We start from the raw sequence: 19,813 nt of genomic DNA, 5'->3' as shown, positions 1-19,813 counted from the left end.
GTCTCTCTGACAAGGTTGCCTTTCCCTATAAAGGGAAAAGTGCAACATCAGATGTTTCAATGCATGCACATAGATAAACAGTTCTTTTATTACATATTAAGAACAGTTTGGTTTATGGCTTTTTAGAAGTATCTGAAAATCTTGTTTTATAATGACTTTAGCAGAGCTGTCCAATTTCCAAGATGTGCTTCTAAAGCAGGATGAGGTTTGTACCTGGTTTTTATTAAGTATATTACCAGCTAAAAATAAACCAAGTTGCTGACAGCAATGTGGACCCTCAATGTGTTTCATTAAAAATAATAATAATTCTTGGGGGCATGGAGGCAGAAATCAAGCTCTTTGTCTCCTGGACACTGTTTTGCTCATCTGGGAGAAGAAAGTAACCTGACAGTCTTTGAAATTTGAATACTGATATTCATTAAGATCACTGGACTTAGAATGAAGCTTTAGTCAATTATGAACTTTAACTCCATGTTTTAGTGTATTCCTGGACAAAATATGTGGCTTTATCATGCCTTGCAAGCTACTGGCAGAGAAGTTCTCTGGTAGTGTGTATAAAATTATCTTGGGGTTGTATGTCAGAAGTTGAAAACCACAAGTGCAGAATTACAATTAGGGTGGTCTGATTTTTATATTTTTTTTGTCTTTTAAACCAGCATAGGGATGTGGTGATTCTCTCTAATTTGTTCCTTACTCAAGTCTGAGTGCCTTTGTGAGGAAGGGACTCAAACTGACTTAGGAGTTAAAGTTTCAGTGGAGGAATTCATAGGACCTCTGCAGGAGGTTGCTCTGTTACTGTGTTACTGAGCACAGGTTGAGGGCCAGTACCTTGAAAGAACCAATATTAAAAATATATATAATCTGGCCAAAACTAGACAAAGGAAAAGAAATCTTCTAGAAAAACACTGGGCTACTTTCCAGTCTTACTATGTAAGCCTGTGCTACTACTGAAATTCATTTATCCAAGAATCATATGTCGCTGAAGCCTGTCTTTTTAAATACTGCTGCTATTTAGCAGTCAGAACTAAAAAGGCAATAAACCACATGCATTTAAGCTGAAAACATGATGTACCTCCTAATAAATTTGGAGATCACTTCTGTGGCACAGTTTAATCATGCTGGGTTTGGTGAACATCAGTAATCACATGTTTTTGTGTGCTGGATAAAAGAAAGACTCTAAAAATTTGAAGTAGAGTTTTGATACCCATTTTTGGAGCCTGGGAAGGCATGTATTCTGCAAGGGATTTTCACCAATATCTATGCAAGAATGAGAGAGCAAAGGAAAAAATTCCAACCCACAAGCCAAACACTGGAAAGGAAAAGGTAGAGTTCTAATTTCTGGTTATTTTTGAAGAGTATTCAGCGGCCTGAATTCTCCTGCCCAGATCTGCATTGGCATAAATTGTAATTTGTTTCCTATCTTTAAAACTTAACTTTCAGTATGCAGTGAATTAAAAAAAAAAAAAAGTCAGTAAAATATAATGGCCAGATTAGGGACTTAGGTGTTTGCAAATGTGTTGCTCTGTAGGTTTTCCTCTCTTAAAGCCTGACCACAAAGTTTGACTGAAGACATGCTATGCATTGACCATAGTGGTATTGATAATTGTAAACTTGAGAATAGATAACAGTATTTTACAAGGTATTTGTGTTTTAAAAACTAAGGGGAAAGCTTAGATCCTTTGATTACATGATGACCATTACAATAAACACAGACTTCTACACTAAAATTCAGTGAGCAAACAGGGCACTGTTTATTATCCATGTCTTAAATTGCATGGATGCTTCACCTACTGCCATAGGTAAGTTTGCTGCCTGTAGTGCTTACTTGATACTACAAGTATCAAAGTGCTATTTAAGAGTTCAAAATGATTAAAATCTTTTGAATCTTTTGAAAATGGTCCCCATTTTCAACAGCTGGTCACACCTGTGGCCTCTTCCCAGTGGTTTGGGAGTGGTCCTTTGTTAGAGCCTTCACTTGGGAAGCATCCTGTGCCAACCCTGCTCGTGCAGGCGCCTGGTTCCTGAAGTCAAGTGGGGAATTCCCCCCTCCTCTGTTTGTGCTGGCCCAGACCTTTGGGGAGAGCTGGGAGTACATGTGGTTCCTATTAGTTCAGAAAACAGAAACATCTGGGGAAGACATGAACAGCTTATTCGCTCAGTTCAGCAGGAGGATAGTCTCTGACAGTTTGTGCTGGACAGAGAGATCTTCTCTATTATGTGCTGAAGCAGGGAGCAAATGCACATAAAATCACATGAAATCCAGCTCAAAATGGCAGGAGATGGGCAGTCATGCTGTCTTACACAGCCTTTCTCTCTTCCTGCCTATGGGGATGCCTCCTAAAGAAAGTGAAGGGAAGGATTTTCTCATCCAGTGAAAGATGGGAAGGATGCTGTGGAAGAACACTTCCTAGGGACAGCAATGCATTTCCCAGAGTGATGCCCATATGGGTTTAACTTTAATAAGAAAGGAAAGTGAACCAGTGGTGAACATCTTTGCTATGTGTTTACTATAAAAAAACCACTATGGGTAATTGTTATTAACATGAAGGTAGAACAACTAGACCAGTTCCAGGAGGCTCTGCTTCATCAGGGTGTCAAGTCAGATGACTTCCAGAGGTTACTTCTCATCTCCACCAGTCTGTGATTCTGTGACATCAGGCAGTTGGGTTAGACAGTGCAACATGGCCTAGCTAAAATAGTGTGGCTTATTTCCTCAATCCCTAAGGAAATGTGTCCCACCAGCAGAATAGTATTGTTTTTTTCCTAATCTAACTGGACCACCAATGATATTCCGTAGCTTAACATTTCTATTTCTAAGCAGAGCAGAACAAAATACAGTTCTCTAGCATTTGATGTGGGAGTAGCAAGGGCAGGACATGGCACATCAATAACCTGAATATGTTTGGTATGGGCAGGCTGGCTGTGCTCTCTTGCCTGGGGAGATAAAGGGGCAGATGGGACAAATTGCCCTTTGCAGGGGCATGTGTGTGTCACAGTCCCATCAACCACAACTTGTTGGGTACCCTGGGGAGCTGTTGTATGTGGGGATGTGGCAAATTACCATTAGCAAATGCTCACATTCTCTTTCCTCACTTTCATTCTTCTCCATGAGATAAAAATAATTATTTTCATTAACTTTGGCCTGTTATTTCTCCTTCTCTGATGTGTTCTTCTTCTCACTTCTCAAGTGTCCCAATTTTCCCTGTACTTATTCCTCCAAACACAGAGAATCTTCTTTGCCATTGACCCTGGAGAGCAACTGCTTCTATTGGCATACGATCAAGCTTTGCTGGATTTCTCCAGAAAGCAGAGTGCCTTTATTAGAAAAATAAAAATTAGTATCTATGCCTTGGGTTAAGTGAGATAATTGACTTTTGCCACCTAGAGTTGCGTGTATTTCAGTGAAATTTTTGAATAGAAGAGAGGTATGACAAATCCTCAGGGAGGAACTTGGTCATAATTACATAAAGAGAGCTAAAGAAGTCCAGTCACTTCATTAACTGACTCTTCATAAATCCTAAGAAAAGCTATCTGTCTTCTTGAGAGCAGAAGTTAACCTTACTATCCAACCCTCATGCATCTCTTCTGCATTCACAGTTTCAGTCATTCAAACAGTTGATGGAGCATCAGTTTATTCCAGGAACTTCCCTTTCTGTTCTACTGAGCAGTTTTATGGCTTTATACCCAATAAAACCTACTGTATACACTTAACTCTGGGAACAGGCTAGAGCTATTTACTCAAGCAGAAAAGTATTGTATCAGGGTGAGAGACCCCTTGTGAAGATAGGAAATGATTCTTGCTGGCTTGAATGCATGAAGATATTTGAACAGCATTGTATAGTTAATACATTATGAGACAAATTTTTTGTATTCCACCTCTGCTGACGACTTCAAGGAAGTTAGTACTTTAACCTTTAAATGCAGAGAACAAGATTGTCAGTGTGCTGTAAGTCTGCACACACAGGTGCTAAATATCTGTCTTAATGCCATCAGGAACAGGGGTACTTTTGGACAAAGCTTCAATTCAGGTATGATGTCACTGGAGGATCTGCTTTGTAATTCTGTGGAGAATCTTCTCAATTTAAATATTTATTTATTCCAGATTTTTTTTATTTCTCTCCTTTATAGGAATTCTTCCTTGTTTGATTTTTTTTTAAAAGACTATTTGTGTAGTTTCTGACCAAAGTCCCCACTGGCTGAGCTGCCCTCAGCTCGCTGTGGCACTGGTGCTCCTCACATACTGCAAAGATGCAGGCTGGGCAGGATGTTAGGCACGTGAGAGAAAGAATGCTTATCCTGAGAAAACTGGTGGAAAACACCTCTCTTTTGTTTCTGTGCCACTTGGAAGGGTTGCTCAGAAAGCTTCCCTGCAGGGCAGCTTCTGTAGGTACCGCTCTTCCTCTCCTCTGCCAGAGAGATGAACAGAGTTATGTCTTGGAACAAGCTGAAGCACAACACTGTGTCCCAGCAGCAGAACGCATAAATGAAGGGAAGGAAAATGAGCTATGTTACGAGACAAAGGTTCATTTAGGAGTCTCATTTTTTCATTAGGGTGATTATTGTGAAGTTTAAGTGTACGTTCTGGTGGCACTTCTTTAAACTTGAATTATATAAATTTCCTGAACCACAGAAGATTAATAGCCTCACACTTTATACTTTTCCTCTGCAGGGTGAAAAAGTGTAATCAAAAAGAAGATATACAGTTGAATTAAATTTTTGAACTGCAGCTTGGAAATGCTTCACAGAATAGAAAACATAAAATAAGCATGGGGTATTGTTGCATGCTCTCCTGCAGACAATTGCAAACCATACTTGCTTTGTGAAGTCAAACTTTGTCTTGCTTGGTCAATCTTGCTTTTGTACTGCGAGCAAGATGTCTCACTTCACATGTCCACTTCTATTATGATGAGCAGAAGAGTCTAAATATGTGGAGGATATTCTGTTATTTTTAGCAGAGAAAATGTGATTATGTGAAATCCCATTTGTTATCATGAGAGGTTTAGAAGCCTGTTACTGCGTGATAACAGTTCTCTCTTGCCAGAGGTCAGGTTGGGAGAAGGGAGATTGTAGAAATAAAGCCTAGTCTGAGCCACCACTGAAAACATACCAATAACACCAGAGATTAGGCCCATTTTTGAACCATGCCACAATATAAGCCATTCTTTCCTTGGGGCTGAAGACAAAATTATAGTGTGAGAATAACCAACTGATACCAAACTCTTCCTGTGCACCTTGCTCAAATAAATGACACTGAGCTGCTCTGGACAGACCCTCTGGATCAGAACTGTTTCTCTCTGGTGTAGTGCCAGCCTCTTATACTGCTCTGTCTGAATGTCAAGAGGAAGACTCCACCAAAAGGTGTTCAGGCTGTTGCAGCTGGGCTGTCTCTTCCTCCTCTCGTTCTCACGTACTGGGGATGCCAAGGCAAGGAGAATGACAGACTAGCCATGACCTTTTGTTGCAGACTTGTTTTGTTCTCAAATCCTGCAGCTGATCCCTTGTGTTTAGTTCCTCAGCTCTCATTTCCATGTTTAATGCCTCCCAGATCTATTATTTGAGTTAACAGGCAGTCGGGACTTACATTTTGGACACCCTTTTTTTCCAAAGCTTTCAGAAAAACAGTCAATCAGCCTGGTAAGGTTTGCTCTCAGTTTGATGTTCCCTGCTGCTGATATGAGTATCTTTAATACCATATGGATTCTTATCACCCTAATCCTGGCATATTTTGTCTGTATGTCTATGTACAAGCAATGTAAAACCACCCAGCCCTCTTTTACTGGAAATCAGAGATCCTGTGCACACTTCCTTCCCACCTGAAATCTTGCGGCAGTCCAGACACATATTTTCATCTGCCAGCTCTCAGCCACTCCAGCAAATGACTTCTATATAGCTCAGCAGTTGATTAGTGCACTGTTAATGAGTCCCCTGTGAATCTGCTCCCTTCCCTGCCTCTGCCCATGTGCACTTGAAATGCCTGAGCATCCTGTATCTCCTGAGTTGTCTATAGTGATGGATCGCTGTCCCCAGATAAAGACCCAGAGCACAGGGACCTGAGGGGCACTTTTCTGAGTTGGGTAACCCCAGCTCAGCTTTCAGGCTGGAGCAAGATCAGTAGTATTGAAATAAGATCATAAGTATTGAAGGACAGGACAACACTAGATGAGCAACAATTTTTTTGGTTTGTGGAGCTGTCTGAAAAGTTGGCAAAAAGCCCAAAAGAAAGGCTGTCAAAGCATCAGCTACAGCTGTCTTAAATGTTCCAGACTGTCTATGCTTAATGCTGAGCTTGTTTTCACCTGACAGTTAAGTGAGCTGGCCTGGTCTGAGTACAAGTGACTGAAACATGGAAAAAAGTCAGCTGCAAAACTGCAGGGTGATAAACAGCAAAGAAGTTGTTGAAACTTGAATCACCGTATCTGTGTTGTACTGTATGCCAGAATAACAGCACCATTCAGAATCCAGCCATTCTCTTCATTCATGAAGAAAGCCAGATCCACCTTCAGTGTTATCCCAAGCTGAATTTGTTATTTGGGCAAGTGAAAGATCTGAGTAATGTTTAACCAAATTAAAAATGCAGCAAAGGCAGATGTTAACTGTTTACTTTCCAAGGCTGATTGCTCAACTTTCCTCAGGTAAAATGTGAGTTCCCAGTTGCTTAGTCTCTGATTCCTCTGGTTGGATAGTCTGAAACAATTTCCTAGACGTATGCATCAGTCCCTGACACTCACAAAAACCCATCGAGTCTGATGCAAAACTAAGTGGCATTGCATTTAATTGCATTGTGCCATCACTCTGCTGGTACCAACAGCTGTTGCAGAGATCCTGGACACCCCCTCACACCTTTACAGCAGTGCTTGTAGCTCAGGCTCTGATGAATTTTTTTCCTAATAATTGTTATATTGTAGGTATGGATTTCAGCAGCTCTGAACCAACTCCTGCTGAAGCTAGCAAGTTTCCATTGGTTTCATAAGGACTGTAATGGTACACTGGACTGGTATCAACATATCCTGTATCAACTCTGCTAGCTCAGCAAACTTGCTCCCCTTCCTTGCTATGGAGCGGGGTGGTCTGACAGCTACTGTCTCTCCAAGAAATGTATGCTTAAGTCTAAGCTTCCTGCTTTGGGGGTTTGTGGTGTTTGTTTTGGATTTTTAATACCTTATCTCAACTGGAATAAAGGATGTTAGTAAAATTCTGGGGGATGGGCTGAGTCTGTGGGTGCCACACACACAGAAGAAGCAAGCATGAGATGACATTTGGCTTTCCCAACCCACTGAAATCACTACAACCTGAGCAAGAAGAATTTTAAAGGAAAACTCTTGTATTGAATGAAGCTGCTTAGATTCCTCCTGCTTCATGAAGAAAGAGCAGCCTGTCTTTGTCTAGTATTGCTGTGGTTACCCAGTTGCAGGTTGGTGAGGGAGGTGCTCTTGGCTCTGAATCCACGCTGTCCCACTGGCCAGCCCCTGTGGTGTACACACTGCACGGGCTATCTCTGGGCACTACACCTGTTCCACAGGCTCTTAGCTATTCATAGGAGCACTTTGTAAGTTCTCTTCAGCTTGTGCTCCTGATTTCACCAACTCAGCCTGAACTTACGTCCTTCCCCCATAGGGAGAAACTAGCTGAAAATAGATCAGAAGGGAACTACTGCTCATCAGTCTGCCCAGCCTCCTGTCCCACCCAGCTCTTCTTCCACTACCTTGGGGTTAGGGAAGATGTGATCATTTCTAAGACAGCTCTGAAGTAAGAAGGCTTGTGTAGCAGAATGAGGAAAAGAAGATCAAGGGGTGGGAGAGATGCTTCATCATGAAGAAATGTTTTACATTGTCAGTAACAGCCACCCTTCACCACAGGGCTGCCTTCATTTTGTGAGAGATTGCTCTGCAAGGGCACGTCAAGACCTGTTTGGCCCTGAGATTTCCATTCCTGGCACTCCTGACTATATACCCAGGCCAAAAGAGCACAAATTGGTCCCCAGTGCCAGAAGTATAGAGATGCCAGCACTATATATAGGAGGGAAAAAGAGAAAGGAAAACCAGTCTGTGGGCTTGAAAATAGGGGAGGCGGAAGTAAACTGAAATGCCAGAGGGAAGAACATAGCAGAGGAGATTGTGCAGGCTGAGGAGAGATTAAGAGGTATTAGAAAAAAAAAGCAAAAGACATGGAAGACTTCAGATCAATGCTGAGGCAAGCAGCAGGGAATGTTCTTAGCAAGGAGCATTAGGAAGTTGAACACAGATGGCAAGGCATGAAAGGCAGACAGACCTGAGGAGATGTAAGGGCAACATGGAGGAAAAACCTTAAAATCCAGGAATGGGAAGAAGATACAAAGTATATGAACAAATATCTAAAATAATAATACTTTCCAAATCAGAAATAATAATTTTCTTGATGTTAGAAAGCTGTATATAAACTAAGCAATGGTAGTGTAAGAATAATTTTATTTAGTATTTTGGTAACATAATGATACATCTCAAAATGACCATAGAATTTAGCTTGCTAAATGACTGCATACATTCTAAATAGGTGCTACTAAATTTGAGTAATGTCACAGATTACATGAGGCATTACATGACCGACAACTATATAGTGTGTAACCCCCTGACTGACATCAGCAGCGTGGATGGATTTTTGCACTAGTAGCCAATGCACAGTTAAAGCTTTTGGAAAAGTACAAAATTGCAGAAGCCATTTTTTATTAAAATATGAATCAATGATCCTTGCATTAGAATAGCTATTCAGCTGTAGGTTACATAATTTATTTGTTTTAATAACAGGACTTAAAGAGGTAAAAGAAAAATTGTTCTGCTAGCATTTGATCTAATGTAGATCTCTGTATGAAAATGCCAAGTATCTTATAAAGCTTTTCACAGGTATAGGCTAAGTTCTGTGATATCACAAACTTGTACATAATTCAGAAAAACACCTGAGGTTACTCCATGTGTGTGTAGCAGAAAGCTTTTTTTAGCTCTAAAAAGAGATGCCATATGAAGTCAGAGACTTTAAACAGGTACATTATTAGTGTGGGGGGTTATAGAGCAGTGCTTGTAGGCTGGATTCAGGTTTTTAAAATCAGTAGTGAACTTGTACATCAGATTGGGGTTGTGTTGTTAACCCAGCTCTTCCCAGCGTCAGCAGGAGCTCTGCCCCAGTTGCCAGCGTGACTACGACTGGCCATCTATTGAAAGTCACAGTGCAAATCCTTACTTGCTTAGGTCTCAGCAGAGCTACTTCACTGTGTAGCGCTGAACTCTTGTTTTTTTAGCTCTACTAGTACTTTATCTGGTACTCAGATGAGCACAGCAAGTCCTGTGAGGCACTCTCATGTCTGATGGATTTCATATGTGATTGAAGGTGACCCGCAGCCCCAAAGAAGTGCCCAACACTTTTCAAATCAGGCATTTACACAGGGCTGTTTGCCTTCTAGAGAAACAATGTTTGTTTCACAAAGCTGCACAACTGGAGGTTCAACACCATAAAGTTTCATGTGTGTTTTACTTTAAAATAATATGTGGGTTCTTTTAAATTTTATGAACTTTGCCTCACAAATACAGTAAAAGTACTTTTTGTTCAGTTAATGGGTACTTTAATTAGGATGTGTAATGCTACTTTTCCTTCTGAGACTTTGTTCCAAACAAATTGTACTAAAAGTATATAGTTCATATTCAGATATACTATTTAACTCAACCTAACAGAGTGACTAATGAATATGGGTATTATTTGCTGTATGCTTTACTTGAGGCTTGTGGCATTAATGTTTTAGTATAAAAAAGTGATACATTTTTAATATTAAAAACAATCCAGTCTCACTTCTGCCTAACCTGGCCGATGTGGATTTTACTGGACTTAACTATGTGCTTAGGGACAACAGTATTAACTCCTTCATAAAGAACCATAAAGTTCAGCTGTACCTTTATAAATCTGATTCAAATGTTTACTTTGTTAAGGAACATGCTAATGAACAGATTAGCATATGATTTGTATCACCCTTGCCATCTAATGACTTAGAAATTCTGGTCTTTCAAAACTTTGTGTAAAGTTACTATATTAGGACATTCTGTTTATTTTCATATAAAACATGAATTTTAGTATCAAACATGCTCTCAAGCAAAACTTTTATTTTTTTCAGGCATTTATGTAAACATTTTGGAATGCTGAAGGCAAGACTTTACATTGCCATTTTACCAAAAATCACGTGAACACTTATTATTGAGGCATTAACGTACATCCCAGCAGCCACAACACCAGCGCTGCCATGAGCCTATGGCAATTTCCTGCAGAGTAAATTCAGAAGCAGGCTGCAGTGTTCTGAGCACCTGCTTTTGTTTGTTTTTAATAAGAAATTTCACTTCTGAATGTGGAGTCAGTGAAGGCAAACTTAGAGTTAAGGCATCGTGGATGGAGACATGGAAACGATTATAGAGACAGTTCCTGGAGATGCTCCAACCAGTCAGTAGATAAAAAGCACTTTACAATGATAACTTCTGTGAACAAGCTAGAAAAGAAAAGGCTTACTTTCAAATTGCATATGTTTTACCATTTAATATATTGTTCCCCTGGCTCTCCTTCTAGAATTAAAAAGATGACTGAATTATACCTTGTGCAACTTTTCTTTCTGCTTTTATAATGTGTAATATTGGCTATGTACCAAAAATATTACCAGAACAAGCTCTGAGTTATACAAATCTAAAAAGAGAGTGAGATTATCTGTAGATGCAAGGTTTATTGCTTAGGCATTTGCTGACAGCTGACTTTCACTGGCTGCTTTCTCTGCTTGCAGTCTTTGGACAGCCTGATCTAGCAAATCCATCGTACCTCTAAGCGTAACATTCAAGGTGAACGGCTTAGGTTTAATGGTCAGCCCGTAGGTAAAGTCCATTTTAGGGTCCTCGTTTGGATTAGCAGTAAAATTGCACTGATGCACCAGTATGGAGGTAAAGAGAAAGAGCTGCACCTTGGATAACTCCTCTCCAATACACCGACGCTTTCCCAAGGAGAAAATCATCACGCTGCTAGTGAGATCTTTATTGATGAACCCGTTCTCATCCAGGAATCTTGTTGGATCAAAATCCTCCGGGTTAGACCATTTTGCTGGATCATGATTCACTGACCACTGGTTGACAAAGATGACGGTGTCCTTGGGAATGAGGTAGCCCATGATGAAGGTGTTGGTTGTGGTGGCATGCGGGATAGTCACAGGCACAAAGCTGCTGAAACGCATGGATTCGTACAGGAAAGCCATGATGTAGGGCAGGTGAGGCTGATCTTCAACACACGGCAGACGGTCTCTTCCAACAATCCTATCCACTTCCTCTTGCATTTTAGCCTGCACTTTCGGATACCTGTCATTTAAAGCAAGAATGTGTGTGCATACATAACACTTTCAAAGGACTTTTCTTACAAATAATCCTTGCTGTAGACATTTTTCACAGAATCTCACCACTATCCTAAATGATGCAGTTTGAGCAGGAATGTGTAGACCTCAGTTGAAAACTTTGAGAAAAAAACAAACGTCCCATGGGTAATTTTACATCCATGGTGTAATTTTAGATTTGCTCAGTTTTTACTTTAATATCCCACATAAGTGACTCTGAACATGAAGAATAACAGTGGCCTAAAGTGTGTTGAAACTGAATATTCTGATCTAATGTTGAAAGTTAATTCTAAAACTAGAATTACTTGTCTCTTCTAAGTATTGGATTTTCCACGGGAACAAATATTTGATTTTCCAACCCTGTATGTGACTTTTAAAAGTTAGCATGGAGTTTGTTATCACTAGATATATTTAATACCTTTGAAAGCCTGGAGGTTTCTAAACTAGAAAAAAAAAAATCCCAAATATTAAATTGTCAGAATGGCTTTATGAACATCCCACTTTTAGTTTGAGAAGATATTTTCTAATTAATATCAAATTATGTTTTTTCTATAATGTATTTAAAGATGACTGTCTTGAAGTCTGGACATTTTGGAAGGCTACACGGTAACCAAATAAGATCAAAATGTTAATACATCTTTTTCTTGTCTAAAAACACACATTCTGCCCAGGAGCCTTCATTTGCTTTAAGTGTTCAAGTTTGGCTTCTCCATCCTTGCTTTTTCCTCCTTGCAGCAGACTCACATGTCAAATGCTGGGCGAACATGAGAAATGGGGAGAAACCCAGAAGTTCCGTGAACACTGGGCATCACACCCTTAGCTGGAGAGTTAAATATTTGCCTGTTTTTCAAGAAATGACTGAGTAAATAATGTTTGCATAAACCAACTAATTACGCAGGCGGTGAAAGTAAAAGCCGGAGAGAGAGTCAGTAAAAGAGTAAAAGGCAAGAGAGTCAGTGTAATGGCACCTTGTCTGAAAGCACCTCCCGTGTCCGAGTTTCCCCGGCGGACGGGCCGGTGCCAGGGCAGCGCTCCCGCCGGCTGCCCGAGGGCTCTGCCTTGCCCAGTCACGCAATGGCAAGGAAGGCACACGCAACGGCAGCTCAGCATAATAGCGGGCTTGTAAACCGGTGCACGAACTCTTTATCGTGCTTAAGCAGCTGTTATCCTGTTCCTATGATCTCCTTGATCTTGACCTGCTAAAATCTCTTACTTTCAGGTTTTGTTCGGCCGCCTTTCTGTCAGCCTCTCCTTATGCACCATAACCCGACTGCCTGAGTAGGGTGGGATTTCTTTTATACTTTCTTATCTCTTTCTGGCAGGTTTCCCGGAGCTTCCGTGTCAGTTAATCGGAGCCCTCTGAGGCACCCGGCTCTGCACGGGCTGGCGCTGCCCGCTCTCGCAGACCGCCGACCCGACGGTGGCTCCCCTCCGGGGCCGCGCCCCCGGCTATGCCCGGGCCCGGAGCTCCACGGGCTGGCTCGGGCCGGCTGCTCCCGCCTCGGGAGCCCTCCCAGACAGCGCCTTTGCCAGTGCGGCGCAGTTTAAATGGGGCTCCCCCGGGCGCTCGCACCCCAGGCGGGGTCCCACGTCTCCCCCCTACCCCGGGCCGGAGTGCTGCCGCCTCCGCCGGCGCGTACCTGATGAGGAAGATGAGGAGCCACTGCAGGGCGGTGGAGAGGGTGTCCTGGCTGGCGCCGAAGATGTCGGTGACTGTGGCGGGCACGTGCTCGAGCTGCAGCCGCGGCTGCTCCCGCTGCAGGCGGATGAAGGCGTCCATCATGTCCCGGGGGGCGGCCCCGGGGCGCAGGCTGCGCTGGTGCTGCAGGAACTTGCCGCGGACGAAGCCGTAGAAGTCGCGGTTGAGGTCGCGGAAGGCGCGGTAGGCGGCGCGGACGGGGCTGGGGAAGCGCTGGAGCCAGGGCAGCGCATCCAGCAGGCTGCCGGCGCCCACCGCCCGCCCGAACTGCTCGTTGCGCCCCACGATGCGCAGAAACTCTCCGTCGCCGTGGCTGTAGCGGCGGCCGAAGCACAGGGCGCTCATCACGTTGGCCACGGCCACCACCAGGACGCGCGAGGGGTCGAGGAAGGCGCCGCCGGCGCTGCCCCGCACCAGCAGCGCCACCAGGGCCCGCGCCTCGCCCACCAGGTGCCGCTCCAGCAGGCGGCGGGTGGCCGGGCTGCCCGTGGAGAAGGCGCGCACCGTGGCGTGCGCCGCCCGCCGGTGCAGCTTCCAGAGCTCCGAGTATCCGCCGAAGGCCAGGCTGAGCCCGCCCGACACCAGCTGGAAGGACGGGAAGGGCGGGCGGCCGGCGAAGGCGGCCCCCTGGCGGACGAGGGCCTGGCGGATGGCGCGCTCCCCGTTCAGCACCACCACGGGCCAGCGCCCCAGGCGCAGCTGGAACACGGCGCCGTAGGTGCTGGCCAGCCGGGCGAAGGAGAGGTGCGGGGCGCTGCCCAGCTGCGCCGCGTTGCCGATCAGGGGCCAGGGGAAAGGGCCCGGCGGCGCCCGGCGCTGGCCCTGCCGCCGACGCTGCTGATGCTGCAGGAGGAGCTTGCCCAGGTGGATGGCGACGAGCAGGCAGAGGAGGAGCAGGAGGGAGCTTTGCAAAGGGGGGATGCTGCGCAGCGTTTCCCCGAGCCTCTCGAGGGCCATGCTGCAAGGGAAAGGGAGAGGTCAGCAGGCAGCGTCCCCGCGGGCAGGGGGAAGCCCGGACGGGGCGCGCTGGCCGAGGGGAAGTGCCGGCAGCCGTCCCGGCGCTCGGAGTCCGGGCAAGTCCTCGCTCCTCGCGTGCCTAAAGCCCCCCGAATCCTGTGCGAAAAACAAGGGAGAATCGATAATCAAGTGGCAAGCTCTTAATAAGAGATCGAAGTCGTATTTGGCGGGGCAGGCGCTGGTCTCTCTCCGCCGGTAGGGAAAGTTCTCAGCGAGAAATCCTGGTCACGGCTGAGACGCACAGTGGGAAGCAGGAGGATGCTCTTTCCTGACGATCCTCCGCAGATGCAGGCAGTTGCCGTGCGCCGGAGACAGGTTAATTCCGGTGCTGCGCATCCCTGCCCTCGGCGGAAAATCCCCTGCAAGAAACGGGTTACCCGCCCCACTGTCGGAATTTCCCTCTGCTCCAGGGAAACCTCCGCACGCGGCCACGGAGCCCTCTTCGTCCCGAGCTATTCCCCCCTCCCCGCACCTTCGGGCCCGTCGCGGCACCGCAGGCTGGCAGTCTGCGGTCCCGGGGATGGGCTGTGGAGGATGCCTGAGGACTCTGCTGTAGCAGTGCTGACTGGTCCCGCTTCCCATCCCCGTGCCCGGGGGCAGCCCGCTCCTACCATTCGCTCCAGCCTTCCAGAAGCAGAGAGGGGATGGAGGGGTGAAATAAGCGGCGGGCTCTAGTAGCAGAACTGACCTGTTGCACGCTGCTACCATCCGAGACCTTGAGGAGGATGGAGAGGAGCTGTGCAGCCGGCGGCAGCTTTAATGGGCAGCTGCGGCTCCGAGGAGAGCGGCGACTGCGGCGTTCAGATCCAAACCTTTGGGAAACTCATTAGGAGCCCCGGTACCTGTCAGCCGGAGCTTGGCAGGTCATGCGCAGCCAAGTGCCAGTTGCGCCCGATCCCAGCGCAGTTATCACCTTCCCAGCTCTTTAACCCTTCGGACCTCGCCCCAAGGCAGCCACCTGCCCCGAGCAGCCCCGCTGACCTGGAGCGAGCGGGCTGCTGCGCCCCCTCCCTCTCTCTCTCCCTCCCACCCGCCTGCTGGGCTGCGGGGACGGGACGGGGCCAGCCTAGCCCGCTGCAGGGAGCGAGAGCGAGAGGCTCAGAGGGCGCGGAGAGGACGGCCCGCTGCTCTCAGGCTCAGCCGGAACCGGAGCCGCCACCTCTGGGCTCCTGGCATTGCCAGTCCCGGCTTTTAACCCGCCGGCATCCGCGGTGCGCGGCGCGGTGCGGGCGGGACGCGGACGGCCCCGCTGGCAAATCGCCGCTGCCTGGCCCGTCCCCTGGCTTGAGGGGTCGCAGTTATTTGCCAGCTGCCCTTGGGCCCTCGCCAAGCGGAGCGGCTGAGCCGCGGATGGTTTTATGGCCGGGGCCAAAAGTTTTAGCGGAGGAGGTGCCGGCAGGGGAGCGGGGTGGCGGGCGGGCTCGCAGCTCTCGCTGTCGGGAGGCGAAGTCTCGCCTGCATCTTAGGGGCTGAGGAAGCCGAAGAGCTTCCCCTCCTCCGCCTGTCGCCTCCCCGTTGCGTGCGGAGTTAGCATTGCGTGAGCCGGGGCTGGAAAGCCTCCAGCCATCTCCTCCCCGGGCCCCTACCCCTCCTCGCAATACCTGACACCAGCTCAGGGGAGAATGAGGCTGGGAAGCGCCGGGCAGCTCGCACCTCGGCCGGCTCCGGTGCCCTCCGGCCTCGCCTCCGCCCTGAGTTCGCTTCTCTCCCGCTTACGGCACCTTTTTACTCTTAAATCTGGCGCCTCCGCCCGCACTGGGAGAGCTGGCAAGAGGCGTGTGGGCACTGCGCTCCAAGCCCCCCCGGGCTTTCCGGCGCCCCGGGAGAACCGGGACTGCAAAACCCCCAGATATGGAGGAAATCGTTCCTCAAGAAAACAGAACGCACTTGCTTTGTTCTTGTCATTTTTTGCAGTAACAAGAAAAATATGAAAATATAACATTTATTTCAGATTCCTTACAGTCACGTCATGAGAAGAAAATACAATGTTTTGGTAGCATTTAGGGATTAGACAAAATTAGATGCTGGGAGTCAGCCCAGCTCAGGATGTGAGCCTGGTCCTGGCCAGGCTGCTACTGCTTCTATCTTTGCTAAAAAGTGTAATCCTGATTGTTGTCACTGTCCCAGGCTCTTCCAGACGGTGATGCTCCTTCTTGCTCAGACTAGCATCAGCTTTGGATCATCTGTTGGCTTGGAGCTTCTTCCTGTTATTGCCAAGTAACAGAGGTGTCAAAACCACTTTTTCTGAGCAGTGCTGGGAAAAGTGAGCTTTTCTTTCCCAGTCTCACTTCTAGGGTGAAGTGGAAGGATACTGCACACATACCCCCAGCTTCAAAAAATGAGCAAAGACAGCTTCATCCCTATGGGAGTAAGGTTAGGGTGTTCTGATATCTCCATCACTATCAGAAGATTGAACCCAAATTTCACATGCTATAGCCACTCGGCTATGGAAAAGCTGTCACTACTCCCTCCTTCTTCTCATGTCAAAGAAGAGACATCTACTGGCAAAGTTCCAGAAAAAGATCTGGGTGGCACTGATTTTTTCCACTGAACAGAAGATCTGTGCCAGGCACTGGATCTGGGTGGTAAGGACTAGCTTGGATCAGTTTCCTGAGCTTTATGTTATAGTGCTGGGCATTTGCTATTGCCAGCAGGTAAATTTGCCCTTTTCTTGGTGACTGTGGTACAAAGTTGCCTAAACTCCAGGCATTCCAGCTCTCCTTAGTGAGTCCCTAAACCTAATTTGATTCAGCAACTAAACTAGTTGTATTGCAATTGGATTGTTCCTGGCTACTTGCAGGAAGTACAGAGAAAATAATATATTTCCACTATCATGACTTGCAAACTCAAAAATTAAGGCAGGAGCCTAGAAGTTTTAAATCCTGGTACTTTTTTTTTTTCTGTAAGGAAAATCTTTTATTTCACTTCTCTTTGGTCTTCAGGATTTCTGTCACTATTAGGAAAGGAAGAAAACCTATTTTAGATAATTTCTTCTGTGGTGATAGTACCACCTAGTCCCCCTGTACTATTTGTAGCTTTGGCTCCCTATTGCAGTTATTATAGCCTGAGTATTCTTTTGACTGTATACACTGAACATTCACCCAATTTTTTAGGCTCTGATTCTATGTGACCTTGATTAGTCCCTCAGTCTCTGTTACATTCTACATATTGCCCACCTCTTTTGTTTGTAGAACATAGGAGTTCAGAATTGCTCTTAAAAGAATGGATGTTCTTTTTTTTCCCAGTTCTAGGGACTTAATTGAGATGCAGATCCTGAAACCAGTCCCAGATTCCTGAGTTGGTTGGTTTTGTTAGGCACTGAAGACTGAATCTCTGAAAATGTATGCCACGTAAAATGAATTATTTCTGAGGTCTAGAAAATCCTGCTTGATATAATATATGGAAAAGAAAAGGAGTTGAAGGGCTACAAGTGAGTTGGTTTGGGATTAAGGGAGAGGAATTCAGGCCTAATCTCTTAAAAATCTTGATTGATTTGGTAGGAATGCCAGATGCAGGGTTTGTGGGGGTTATCAGTACCTCTGTAACTCTGAATAAAGTTGCTTACCTATGTGAACAAGCATCCTTGTTGTGGAGGTAGAAATTTGATAAAGGAGGAGGAATTGCACAACCTAGAGAGCCTTAATTTGCCCTTTGAGAGAGAATTTTTATGTCTGCCACAGTCCTCCCTCTTACAAGAAAACTCCTTAACCCCTAGGAGATTTTTACAAGTGTTAAGAATTACTTACCTAAATCAGGTGTTAAAGAATCAGTTCTTAGTTTTACTTCTAACCATAGCAGCCCTTGCCTTTGCTTTTGAATACTGATGAGCTGCTCATAAATCCTCATGAGCATCAGCTGGAATTTACCATGGTCAATATCTCATTGATCTCATTGTTCTATTTTCTTTTCTTACCTCTTCCTTTTGCATCTTTCCACGGAGAGCCCTCCAACACTAGATTTCTCTCCCATATCTGGGACTATGGGTCTTTTCCTCCACTCTCTTAATTTTACAAAATCCCAAGGTGGATTAGTTGAGCAATGTTTTATCCTGGGATTGCCTCAGCCTAGAGCTTGTACAAATTGTTTACCATTTGTAGAGTGATCCAAGCCATTCATTGTTAAACAATCCTTGGCAATGCTGTTTCTGATTGTCTGATTCTGAGTGTTGCACAATACTATAAAAGATGAATAAGCAAGTAGCATAGCTGTAAAACACAAATCACTTGGAAATGTAACCAAGTGCAATATCCTATTGTTTCAGGCTGCTTAAAATTGTACGGATGTATTTATGTACCTCTAGCGTTCAGCCTTAGTCTCAGTAGCGCTATAAGTCAGGAAGATCACCACTACAACAACCAGAGTACAATCAGAATAAGAACCTGTAAACCTCTGTGTTTGGAGCAGATCACTCAGACTACATTTATGTGGCTATCCCATGTGATGCAGGGTTACCATTATGCTTCCAGTAGTTTCAGATCTGGAGCAGATCTGCTCAGTTCAGCTGCTGTGCCACCTCATGGCTGCTGGCTCTGTGGCCACCATCTGTGCTTGCTGCTCTGCACCACAGAGGTGTCCCTGCTTCCTTGGCCTTACCTAGCTGTACTGAGTGTTCAGTGTCTAATCTGAGTGAGCTAATCTGAGACAGTGGCACCACAAGTGTGGGTGATAGTGAGATCATTTCTGATGCAGGCTCCTGGTTTGGCTCAGTTTGGCAGCTTTTTGGTTATGCCAAACATGAGAGGTAAGCAAAATTGAAGGAGCCACATCCTCAGTGCTACCCAGAGTGCCAGGCATATATAGGAGCCAGCTGGAGCTCCATGATTCAGGATTATTGATTTAGGCCACTCACTGTGGCCTAAAATAAAGCATTTGTGGTATGCTTTTTAAAGCATATGTATTTGTGGTTGCATATTGCATTCTTAACCTTCATTAACTTGCAGCTTTCTTTGGTCTTTCACCCTTCCCTGCATTCCCACTGACTTCCCAGCTCACGTTTTCAATTCTGCTTTACTATTGAAAGACCTAAATCTGGCATCTAATTCTGAGCCAAATTCCCACAGCTGCAGTGGGAAGGCAAGGAACCTCCCGGTACTTGCTGGGGCTCAGCTCAGTGGTAGACAATTCTGTAGCCTCTCCATCTGTTTGCATTTTTCACGTTACTTACAAATTAAAGGCATACATTGTGGTCTGCTTCCACACAGGCAACACACAGGTATGATTACAGAAATGAGGACATGGAGCTATACTTAATTCAAGCATAAAACTTGATTCTGAAACTTCTAATTTTGCCTGATTCCTACGGTATTTCTTTCCAAAGTTTGCTGCCCTTTTTTTGGCAGTATTAGATGAAACCATACAGCTTAGTCTTTCTTAAGAGGAAAACACAGAGATGATACCTTTGTGGATACCTTTTGAGAAGACTTTTTAAACTACCTTCTGCTATAAGGCAAAAGAGCAAAATTTACACACTGTTGGGCCCTCATCTGTGGTATTTTTTATGTGTCTTCTTACTGACACTGTACAAATTCTTTTAAAGTGCTCTGAAAGAAGTAGGCTGAAGTAGGTGGATTAAATAACATTCATGAAAGATTAGACACTACTCAAGGTGCGCATTATTGCATCTGTCCTCAAATGTGACATGTGGGCAAACTGCTGTGCCTGCTCACTCTCCTGCTTCAGCAAGTGGGGGCTCCCAGGGACATCTGGCAGCTTTGCATCCT

The 19,813-nt window shown here is 45.4% G+C and overlaps 1 protein-coding gene across 1 annotated transcript; it reads right to left on the bottom strand.

Annotated features, from left to right (window-relative positions):
* Positions 1-8,427: 8,427 nt before the first annotated feature.
* On the bottom strand, positions 8,428-15,847 carry CYP1B1 (cytochrome P450 family 1 subfamily B member 1). The gene is made up of 3 exons (XM_014256001.2): positions 14,782-15,847; positions 13,018-14,034; positions 8,428-11,345 (listed from the first exon to the last, which is right to left on the bottom strand). Exons 1-3 carry the CDS (start codon positions 14,799-14,801, stop codon positions 10,733-10,735), a joined length of 1,650 nt encoding a protein of 549 aa, XP_014111476.1. The 5' UTR covers positions 14,802-15,847; the 3' UTR covers positions 8,428-10,732.
* Between the last annotated feature and the right edge of the window lie 3,966 nt (positions 15,848-19,813).

This window comes from Pseudopodoces humilis, chromosome 3 (genome assembly GCF_049639895.1).
Source record: "Pseudopodoces humilis isolate 2021_Gansu_Grassland_sample_001 chromosome 3, ASM4963989v1, whole genome shotgun sequence".
Classification (NCBI taxonomy): Eukaryota; Metazoa; Chordata; class Aves; order Passeriformes; family Paridae; genus Pseudopodoces; species Pseudopodoces humilis.
The sequence above is the reverse complement of the archived record's forward strand: the minus strand, read 5'-3'. Positions and strand labels throughout refer to the sequence as shown.